General features: G+C 32.3%; 1 protein-coding gene across 6 annotated transcripts in view; it reads right to left on the bottom strand.

Annotated features, from left to right (window-relative positions):
• The window catches only part of trio (trio Rho guanine nucleotide exchange factor), a 668,772-nt gene that overhangs the window by 41,433 nt on the left and 614,977 nt on the right, over positions 1-12,362 (bottom strand). For all 6 annotated transcript variants that reach the window (XM_072529242.1, XM_072529243.1, XM_072529237.1 and 3 more), the window contains 3 exons: positions 10,438-10,825; positions 7,477-7,674; positions 4,324-4,538 (listed from right to left, as the gene is read on the bottom strand). In XM_072529242.1, coding sequence (XP_072385343.1) covers positions 4,324-4,538; positions 7,477-7,674; positions 10,438-10,825 — 801 coding nt within the window. The remainder of the gene's footprint in view (positions 1-4,323; positions 4,539-7,476; positions 7,675-10,437; positions 10,826-12,362) is intronic.

Below are 12,362 nucleotides of genomic sequence, written 5' to 3'. Positions count from 1 at the left end.
ATTTACTTGAGTGTTCTTTGGTAATTTGTTTGAACTCATTTGTTCCACTTTGCGTCCATTTAAGATGTCAGCTGTGATGTTTTTGCATGCCTGACTGACTAGAAGAATCTAGAGGGGAGTCAGACAGAGGTGCAATTTCACCACTGATATTCAATCTGTACTCGGAGAACATTTTTAAAGAGAGAAAGATATTGATGAAGGCATCTCAATGAATGGAGATACAAAAGTGTTTTCCAATACCATAGAAGGGCTGCAAAACTTAATAACGAAAACAAGTAGAACATATGGAGTGGATATAAACACCAGCCAAACCAAGTTAATGATCATCAACAAGAAAGATACAACTGAAGCAAATCTTGCGACGATGAACGAGATAACAATTATCCCAAAAATGTGCTGAGTTATGATTGGGAATAAAGGAATTAACGGAATTACTAGCAAGAAAGTCAATTTTGAACGAACTAGTTCAACGCGCTTTTAAGGTATCCATATCCAACTGTATATATACATTTTTTTGCAGAAATTTATTGCTACAACGGATAAAAAGAGTTGATCAAATGCCCAAAACAAACAGAAATCAAATTTACCATAACATGCACTAAATTTCCCTATTAAAAAATATTTTTAATTTGATTTGTAAGACAAAATGTGAAATAGAATAGCATTTAAAAATAACCTAAATTAAACCTTCATTGTTAAGTATTTATTACCTCGTTTCCTTATTTTAAAGACTTCTAACTATTGTCTCCATTCTCTGTACTTTCTTATAAGTATAAATCATTCAATCTGAATGAATAAACCAAATATAAATAAAACTATTTTGACGTCATTAAATTTTTAGTCCCATCACCATATTTTTTGATCACAAGCCATTGGTAATAATTATTCAAACATTCTTATCGATCTTAGTTGTAGGATAAGAACGATAAATGAGATTTTGTATTGTATCTTTGGTAAGTTTCAAGACTGCCGTACAGATTTTGATTTAATGTGAACAATATATAGTCTCAAATTGAATAGCTACATAAATCAGTGTCATAAAATGAAACGAAACGATTTCAATACATAAATTTATATACTTTAAATAATGATAGCGGTTTATCATGGCGTCAATGAATTTTTGCATTACATAAAACACGATCAGCACTCTTAAGGTTGCTAAAATTTAAAACAAACAGAGTTGTAAAGCAAAGAACTAAACATATACGATTTTATATTAAACTGAATGCTACGCTTTTATATAGAAGTATAACATATGAAGAAACATACAACCAGTTCCTATTAAATAGGTTTCGTTGATAAATGGTGGGCTTGGTATACAAGTTTGAATCAATTTTGAAATTTCAATATATTTTAATTTAGTTTCCAATAAAATAGAACATAACAAGTCAGATAATTTGTCGAGCCTAACCTATTTTTCGTCAAATAATTATTTTATTCCAATTTCTTTTGATTTTATTCATTTGTTAACTAACCTTCTCTTTCGATTTACTATTTTTCTTCTAAAAATAGTTGGCGCTCAACTTTTCTATCCACAAAATATTCTGTTTAAATCATTATTGTTCAATTTAAATTTTCATTTGTTTCAGTCAATTCTCTTCTAATCTTTGTATAACCCTCGTATTTACAATTCCAACTAGCTCCAAAATTTGTTTGTGTATTGGTAATTCGGCTTGTCGGTGTCAAATTTAATTCAAAGGAATTATAGTAGTAGATATATGTCTTCTGTATTTAAACAAAAAACTTAGATCAGAAACCCACTTTATTGGTTTGATCTTTTCTTGGGGTCAGTTTAATATTCTACAAATGTTCAGTGTTGTTTTATATATATTTTTTGAATTGTTTTCTTAACATATGTAACCTCTAGAAGCCATACGTTCATTCACACCTTTAAAAGGATCTGCAGATAGAACCTTTTGGGTTATTTCATTCTTCTTTTAAAGATACCCCTCGTTAAGATACGCAAAATGTCCTCACTCGCAGGATTCAATGTTTTTCATTCTTTTACGTTCTGTTATTAAAAAATAAAACTCAGCGTAATGTTAACCCGCCACCGCCTCTCCCAAAAACGTTATTCTTCCGTTTTTATTTTTTTTTTAGGTGGGTTGCAAACAATTTAGAAATTTCAAAAAATTCACACGCATAGCTGAGGCTTTTAAAAAACTTATAAACCTATAGGTTAAGTATACATAACATGTATTTTCTATTTTGTGTATTAAATGTGTGTATTTTGTGTATTTTGTGTGAATAAAAAACTAATTTCTGATTTTTCGCAGATTTTTCCGTCAGGTGCGCCACCTTCAAAAACCGGTTATTTAACTAGTTATTTAGGAGTTTTTTGGATTTTCCTCATTCTATAGACTTCAAAGAAGATCAAATCTTTTTATAGGTTATATATAATTCGAAGTAAGTAATTCGATATAGTCTTTTAGGACATTCAAAAACTGGGCGAAACAAGTCCTTAGTCGCTAAGTCTTAATTTTTATTTACATAAAACGTAAAACATAAAAAAAAATTGATTGAGATAGTATCCATCTCAAAAAATAAGCAAATTCCGTAAAAACCATTAAAAATCCTGAAAAAAAAAATGATTTCTTGGGGGTTTAAATTTGTTTCTCCAATTTTGGAACGTCCTAAAGGACCCTGTTTGCTTCAAATTACAAATAACCTATAAAAAACCTTGATTTGATCTATTTTGAAGTATATAAAATGGAGAAAATCCCCAAAAAACTTTTAAAGTAAACAGTAAACAGTTTTTTGGGTTTTTGAAGGTGGCACACCTGACGGAAAACTGGAAAAACTCAGAAATATAGTTTTTGATTGAATACACAAAATAGAAAAAAAAACTAACAATCTTAAAAAAAAATTTATACGCTTTTTATAAAATAATGCATTTTTATGTACCTACACTTAACCTATGGGCCTATAAAAAGTTTTGTAAAAACCTTAACTACGCGTGTGAATTTTTTGAAATTTTTAAATCGCCTGCAATTAAAAAAATAAAAACGAAAAAATACGATTTTGATGGGAAGGGGTGGGGGGAGCGGTGGAGAAATTAAATACGACTGAGTCTTATTTTTTAATCCCGTAGAACGTAAAAAAAGAAGTGGAAAAAGACTATTCTAGGAGTGAGGGTATTTTGCCTATCTTAACGGGGGGTACCCTTTGTTTTAATAATTAAATTCATATTATATTTGTGTAAATCATATTGTCCTTGCCATCGCTATTTTTTTATATTTATTAATTTTCTAGAACCTCATAGTAAAGCAAGATATTTAAAAAGTATGTTGTCCGCTAACACAAGATTTCTTATTGTAGTTTCTTTTGTTGTATTGGGTTTTTCTTGTTCCCCTTTTTGGGGGACTACCCACGTGGCGTTCACAACTGATCATTAAAGAGATGTAGCAAGCCTACATTTATTTATTATTTTACATTGTTATTTTTATGTCGTTTTAATTTTAAACATTTGGCAGCCATTAATCTAGGTGGTTGCTTTATTGTTACACATTGCTTGCTATTTTGTTTTATTGTATTTTGTTAATATATGTTTAGAAATCAGCTGTGGGAAATTTTGGTTCTTTACTGATATAACTGCCGTTATTGCGTAAAGTGTTCATTTCTTAGACTTCCAGTCCTGTATATTGCATATGCCATTAAAGTTTCCCAAAATCAATAAATTACTTTAAGAAAAACGTTAATTTTTAGTTGTTTTAATAATTCATAATATGACAAAAAAAACTCCTGCGTTTTTGTACCTTGTTTATCTATCATCTTGAACATTCCCGATACATAACCAGTCCAAAAATTTCTTTGCATATTTCATTTTTTCTTCAACAATATCTGTTTTCCATTACTTCTATTATTTTCGTTTAGAGCATATTTAAGTTGTCTTTAATCAATTCAATGGTAAATTAAGATACATTTGTTTAAAATTTCTTATTTAAGACAATGATTTATGTAGTTAACATACTAAAACTTATACAATTTTAATTTAAAATGTACAAAAACAAAATATATAAACATATATTATATAAATACAAATACGAACTAATGATGTCGACTAGGCTACACTGTGAGGTACAGTTTGTTAAATACATAATCTCTTCAACAACCATTACTGATTTATACCATAATAACTCTTAAGAAAAAGGTGTTTATTAATAAAGTACTTGATGAGACCCCTTACTCACAGTATGGCGTAGATTAACTAAAAGTTCCTCATAAATTTTAAACATATAACATAATCACAACCAGAATTCAGCATATCTTTTTGAGACCGTTAGGTACATGTGTACGAAATGAAAAATGTTTTTGGATACTCACGCTTCTTTAGTGGTTAACTCTTTCTGGTAGGCTATGGGACTTTGGATGGCCTTAAGGAAGTCCCTCTGTTTTTGAAGGGTGTCGTGGATAGTGATCAACCATTGTTCTTGCAAATCTACTGTTCCCGCTTGCAGGACGAAACCCAGGCAACGACTAGGATCCGTCGATTCTAATATAAAACAGTCTTCTTTTGTGCTTAAGGACATTTTGTTGACCTAAAACATATACATATATTAACTTAATATCAACTTAGTAATTGGCTTAGTAAAAGGCAAGGTAAAACTTGCCTCATACTCCATCAACATCTATTTTACGATCTTTCGACCAATGAATATACCGACCGGCGGGAAGACAACTAGGTGGTGGTCATACATTTATATTATAAATATAATATACAGTACGTTAAGTTTTAAATTAGATATACACCCTATAAAAATGGCAACACTGCGCCATGTTGACTTTTCCACGAACTTGCTTTGTTGCCCCGTCGCCAATAATTTACCATTATACAGTGGTTTTTTAAAGCGTTAACAGCGTAGATCTTTAATTTATTTTTGTAAACAACATGTCTGTTTATACGCCCAAAGAAAAAGTTCAAATAATAAAATAGTTTTATGGTGGTAATTCTGAACAACAGTGTGTAGATTTATTTTCTGTGTTTTTGAGGGGAGACCAATTTCTTGTGTACAGTTAATTCATAATATTGTTAAAAATTTTGAGTTATTATTGCCTTAAAAATTGCAGAGCACGTCACGTCAAAAATTGTCAAAAAAGTGTCACCAAAAAAAAGTTAAGGAAAGAGAATACCGGGATACAAAAAAATGTGCGACAATCGAGGTAGATTCAACACGTTTAAGTAGAAGCGTTGCTAGAGAGTTAGATGTTACTGTAACGAAAGTATGGAAAAAGCATGTTTACAAGAATTTTAAATATTCGAAAATTTTCGATTTCGTAATAATGCTTGTAAAAAAAGGTCAGAAAGAACAATAGGTCCTTTAACTCTTTCCGAAGTAGAGCAAGCATCATTGCGGTTAATAAAACTTGCACAATTGGATTCATTCGCGAAAAAAATATCTTTCTATCTAAATTTTAAATTCCAATAAACCATTACCAATCAAACATAAACTTTCAAATCTTACTCCATTTTTAGATGAAAACCATGTATTACGAGTAGGGGGGCGACTTAGATTATCTGGATTAGACTTTCACTCTAAACACCCTATATTAATTTCATCTAACCATCCTTTCACTGAGTTGCTATTTGAACATAAACATAAAGTCCTATTACACGCAGGTCCTCAACTCCTTCTCTCATCAGTTCGACAATATTATTGACCAATTCGGGGAAGAGACCTTGCAAAAAAAACTGTAAGAAAGTGTCTTACTTGTTTTAAATTTAAACCTACATTTTCCAGTTGTCCAGTAGATTTTGCAGGACCATTTTTACTAAACAATAAATCGGGTAAGGGAGCCAAAGAAATAAAACATTACGTTTGTGTTTTTGTATGCTTTTGTACCAAAGCCGTTCATCTTGAACTCATTACAAATCTCACAACCGACTGTTTCCTATCCTGCTTGAATCGTTTCATAGCTCGACGAGGTATCCCCAATGAGATTTATTCAGATAATGGATCCACTTTCGTTGGAGCTCGCAATGAACTTAAACAATTTGGTCAATTTCTGTTACAAAATAATACTTATATTAACGATTACACTATTCAACATAATATAAATTGGCATTTCATTCCACCGTATGTGCCCAATTTTGGCGGTCTTTGGGAGGCGGCAGTTAAAAGTATGGAACACCATTTAAAGAGGGTCTTACTCGACAAAAAACTTATCTACGAAGATTTTAATTCTTTGCTAATTCAGATCGACGAAGTCTTGAATTCTAGACCTATGTTTGCACTCTCTAATGACCCAACTGACCTAACGCCAATTACTCCTTCCCATTTCCTGATTGGCTGTTCTATTACAACCATTCCCGACACTGACTTAAGCACAATCCCAATAGACAGGTTCTCCAACTACAAAACGATTCGTCATAAGTATCAACAATTTTGGAATCGTTATGTGAAATAATACGTTTCGCAACTGACACATCAATACAAATGGAAAGAATCTTCGCCTCATTTGAATATTTGAACTTATAAACAACCACCATGTAGATGGACTTTGGGACGTATTATTAGCTTGCATTCCGGTAAAGATAAACTTTCAAGAGTGGCAGAGGTAAAAACAAACAATAAGTGTACCTATATGTAAATTCTTAGCCCTAAGTTTTAATTTGCCTAGACAGCAACCTTGTAAGCCCTAGGCAAAATCGTTACAATCTTATAAGAGTAGTATGTTTCCATATGTTGCCATAAGACCACAGTAAAGAACGTGTGAAGAGATTTCGTGTAATAAGTTATTTCTTCACCCTATCGATCCACTATTTACCACCACGATTAACCAGCTACCAGTCAATTTAAATCAACAATTTAAACAACGATCATCCTGAGGCTAGAGCCAAAATTTGGATGAACTAAAAAATCGAATAAGAAAAGTCTCCAATTCGATTACGGCAGAAACTCTTTCATCTACCCGCAGAAGTTTTTATGACAGATTGGGATACTTTTCAGCCGTAGAAGGTCAAATATTTGAATCATTTCTGTATGGCGTAACGAATTATTTCTTATTTTATTACGAATTATTTTCTATTTTCAATAAGAGTATAATTTTTGTTTTATCTTTTTAAAGAGATGCGCTTTTATTTTGAATTCAACTACAAAAAATTGTTCACACTATTAAAAACTGATACAAATGCACAGCCTTATAAAAGTCAGTGTATTTTTATCCAGTTTATGTACTCTAAGAAATGAACCAGGTATACCTAATGAAAACAAACATCGAATTCGAATGACGGAGATGTAAATCTCATGCATTGTTATGTGTTACAACTTACTAAATGATTTACTGTCGTAGTGTCGGAGGGGATCGGAGAATTACAATTCCTCCGTATTTTAGCGCTTAATGTAGTGTGCAATATATAATCCAAAACGTACTATATGAATATACAGAACTATAAAAGATCGAAGAAAGAACGAAACAGTGCACACTAAATAAAAGAATGTCTAATGATATTATATTCGAATTGTAAAAAATACTTACTTGAATATGAGCTTTATAAATATATTGCGGACTAGTGAACTGCGTCTTCTTTCCTACCACTTCAGAAAAAATAATACTTTGTTCGAAGAAAAATACATGCAAATCCTTGTTTTTGCCTATGATTGGATTCGATCCAGGTAGATCGGAAACTGTTAACATTCCGTGCAGAAGCAGAGTTCCTTGTGAAGTAATTTTACCCTAAAAATATATAACACATAATTAAATATATTACTTAGAATCAGTAAAAATATTTGTATAAAACCGGCAATTATTAATTGTCTTCTCATTCTCCCTAACCGTGATAAACCTTAAGTAGTCGAAACAATTATCTAATGTCACTTTACTATGTCGACTTCGTCTTCTTCTTTCTTGGTTCTACAAATCTATAGCCGCGTTTACTCTTTTCCTCCACTCTTGCGGTCTTGTGCAGCAAACTTCCATTGTTGTACCCTCATTATTTAGATCACTCTTTTCAACTTTTTCTTGGGCGACCTACTGACCTTCTGCCATCAGGCCTTTCTCAGAAGGTTGTATTTAGTACTCTTTTAACATTCGATCTCAGTACATGCCCTGTCCATCTTATCCGATTTACCTTAATGTATGGTACTGTTTTCTTCTCCGTAGAGTGCTTTGAGTTCCTGATTATGTCTCCACTCTCCTATTATTTCGACTCTACAAGGTCCAAAGATCGTCCTGAGCATCTTCCGTTCTAGAGACTAACAATTTTATTGTTTTACGTTGGCTCAGTGTCCACGTCTCACTTCGATACGTTATTATGTAGCGGATTAGTTTTATATACCCTTGTGTTAGCTGTCTTTGAGAGCAATTTTGATTTAAGTTCCGTCGCTAGGGAATTTACGTTCTATTTCCTGACATGATTCTAGCTGCTACATCTTTTTCATAACTATTTTCAGGTATGATCACTGATCCCGAGTATTTGAATTCTTTGACAACTTCGAAATTGTATTCACTATGGTCACGCCTATATTTAATTCATTGACATATGTTTTACCAGATTCAGAATTAGCAACCACACGTGACGTCTTCGTGGTCCCACATTGCCGTTGAACTGCAGTTGTTTTATGTTATGTTTTTATTATCCAATCATCAACACAGAGCCTGTAGAGTCAGTCCAATATTTTGTCGTCTGCAAATAGTAGGGCGCTTAAGTGAGCATGTCAATAGAGTTGTACACCGCAATGTTTTGACTACTTGGTTATTTCGATTTTTTTTTTCGGTTCTTTTCTCACCAGTGTTCACCACTACTTTCGTCTGTGGTAGTACAAAATTTTTATTGCCTTTGTAAGATGTGGAAGGGAGCCGTTGTCTTTCATTATTTTCTCGACGAGTTGTTTGATTACAAATATATTACCACTACATGAATCTATTTTGTACTTGTATAGTTAGGTAAAGTACTTCAGTTAGAACCTTTAGTCTGTTGTTTACGGTCTTTGCGGCGATTTTATATACAGGATTTAGTAAACTAATGCCTCACAATCTGGAGTCGCTTCTTTTGCCTTATATAAATAAAGAGATGACCTTCACTCTTTTCCATGGATTTGGAATTTTATACCTCTGTCAATACATATTAAAAATAGGGCAGAAACTGTCAGCATATTTCATTATTTTTGTATTTATCTGCAACTTTCCTATTTTTCATATTTTTAAGAGTGGTTCATCCATTGTTATTTCGTCAACTTATACGATTTTACTATTGTCGTTCACATATGTCTTATTAGTTCAGATTAATTCTTGGTTTTTCCAGGGTGCTTTGTAGTGGTTTATCTATTGGTCATTTTTGAATAGATTCAGTTTCGCCGCATTTTTTTGTATGATTTAAATGCAACATTACTTTATATACTAATGGCGAGCTTGGTGAGTATGTTATATTGCAAATACAACCTGAAAAGTCTTCTAAATTAAAGCATTAGAGCAGGTATTTGTAACAAAATCTTGAAGTGATCTGAAAATATGTCGTTTGAAGGAAGTTATAGTAATATAACAGAAAGTTTGCACAAAAAAGCACAGGAAGCATTAGGAAGTAAACATCGGCAAAAAAGCAATAATTTATGGTAGTCAGATGTTAGAAGTCGAAGAACTAACAAACAGAAAGAAAGAGTACTATCTAGAGTCGTTAAATATGAAATCAATTGAAGAAAAAGGAGCATAAACCGGGGATAAACAGGAAGTTCTAAATAAAATAAATCATCTAAGAAATGAGATGCAAGATACAAAATGTCAAGGTTCGGAAACTACTTCCTTGTAGCATGGTTAAGCTAAATATTATCTTTTTATGTGAATAAGCCACAAATTATTGGTTGTGATTGTGATGAGAATCACATTTTTAATTAACTAATATTTGACGTTTCGATTTCCACTCCGGAAATCGTTCTCAAAAAAAAATTTATTCAAAATGTCATTAAATAGATGGATACAGTAACGGAAGAAGATGCACAGAAGCATGGAGATTTATTAACAGAGTTAAATTAACCGGCACTGAAAGAGTATCATTTCAAAACATATCAGAAGAACAGTGGTTACAACACTACAAAACGTATTAATTGAAACAAGACCACAATATATTCAGGGAGAAACATTGGTTAGCATTGAAGGAGAACAGATGCAAATGGATGAAGAAATAGTAAAAATAGCAAACTAAAAAATGGAAAATCAAGTGAATTATTAAAAAATGACACGAAGAAACTGATAACATCTTTACCAAATGCCTGAATGGACAGGAAGTTCTTAACCAATGGGAAGTGTCTTAAACCAATATTGTCTATCTGCAAAAAAGGCAAGACGCGGTCCGTTCTGGTATTTTTATTCAGGGTTCCTTGTTCCTTCTTCATAGAATTATGTTGTTTCATTTCTCTTCCTTGCTCTGATACTTCTATTCTATATTCTATACTTACAATCAAAAGTCAAACGATAAATGTTAAGAATGAAAAGAAAAATGCTTACCTCAAATCCTTGTAGTCTTCCAACATCCATCATATCATTAGCAGTCTTTGGTACGATCACCATTATATTGTATGCTGCCCTAAGCGGTTCAATCTCCGCCGTTATCCCCGCCCTTTCAGTATATTTCAAAATATCCTTAAGCATCAATTGGTATTTCATGATTCTTTGCACAGGCTTGATTAACAAATCACAAAGTTGCAACTTATGTCCTAATTTTACCCGTAAATCTTCGAAATAGGTCTCTAGGTATTCGGAAACTATATATTCGGATACATGTTTGTTCTTACAATAGATAACGTACATTTGTAATTTGCGCTCATAACGTTTGAAAAGCGAAGCTAGTTCAATGGGATTTTCTACGGCTTGTTTTAGGGATTTTAAGAAAAAGCTAAAACAAAAAGATATATATTTTAGTTAATTCCAGAAAAAATGTTACACTACTCATGAATTTGTTTTTTGGTATGTATGCATCTATATATTTCTTTAGAAATAATAGATAATGTTAGACAATATTAGAAAATTACTCAATAAGAAATCATCAATAGCCTTTCAATGGGAAATATTTCGTTATAAAAAATTTTAGCTTCATTCCCAGATATAAAACTTTACACTAAAAACGGCGTGGCATCATTGTAATCTCACGCCGTTTTCAACGTGTTAACAAATTGCATATAAATGATGAGGTACTTTTTCACTTTGGTTTTATTAGTAAACAAAATTTTAGATACTGGGCAGGAGAAAACCCTTGTCTGCTTCATGAAACACCTCTTCATGCTCAAAAAGTGACAGTATGATGTATGGTTTCGACAAATAGAATTATCGGTTATCGGATAACGCTCTTAATGCTTTGTTTCCAGGGCGTATTGTTTCTCGAAACGGAAATAACAGTTGGCCTCCTCAGTCTCACGATCTAACTGTCAGCGACTTCTTTTTGTAAGGTTATGAAAAGTCAACAGTGTTTGAAAGTGATCCACCCAGGATAAATACTTTGGAAAAACTTTTTAGTAGACACTTATACTGGACGAAACTTTGTCAAACATAATAAGAGATAAATCAGAGAACATTTTGCACGAATTTAACTTCGTTTGGGAGAAGCACGATAGAAAATGTGTGCTCGTAGACAAAGCAGAAATCATTTTTTAGAGGAGGCGATATTTAAGAGAAATTCGAAAACTGACAAGAGAAAGAAAGTAATTTCCTGCCATAAAAACTGTGTTAGCATGCATTTCCAAATCAACTATAACTATCAGGCAAGACAGTTTGTTGTCATCGATATTTCCTATTGCGAGAAACCTGGATTTATGACGCGGTCACACGTGTTTTTATCCAATAGCTTATCAATGATTATGGAATATCTATCAGTAACCGGTGGCATACCGCGATTAAAAACGTATAGACCATGATATTATAAATACATAATACCCTTTATTACATAAAAGTTGACCTTATAAGTTTAATAGAAAACGCTGATTCAGTTTTAAGGAGACAAGATTTATGTCTAGTCATAAGTAAAAATACATGACAATTATACCGATCAAAGTGAACTGTTTGTACCGTTCGCTGCAAAGATATACTTGGGATACAGGACAAAACTCATAAAATATAAAACCAAGAGGTCGGACTTATGTAGTATTGGGCAAATTACGCCATATCTGCGAAACAGACAAACTAACTACTTTTAAGGTTTGAATTTTAACCAGCAATAGAACGCGCATTATTAAGAGTAAATCTACAATTATATTAAAAGGCTACTGGTTACAGAATTGTCGAAACCAGCAGTTCCTATTTTCTTTTTTCGGAATAATTTTCCTTTGCTGGAACTCCAACCCTTATGACCAAATAAAAATGTGTTGTTGTATTTCAGTAGAGTGATCCCATTGGCTGTTTAATTTGGTACCGAGGTATTAGTAGCTGTTTACCGTGTC

The sequence above is a fragment of the Diabrotica undecimpunctata genome, chromosome 4 (genome assembly GCF_040954645.1).
Source record: "Diabrotica undecimpunctata isolate CICGRU chromosome 4, icDiaUnde3, whole genome shotgun sequence".
Classification (NCBI taxonomy): domain Eukaryota; kingdom Metazoa; phylum Arthropoda; class Insecta; order Coleoptera; family Chrysomelidae; genus Diabrotica; species Diabrotica undecimpunctata.
Note: the sequence above shows the minus strand (reverse complement) of the source record. Positions and strands in the feature narration are given on the sequence as shown.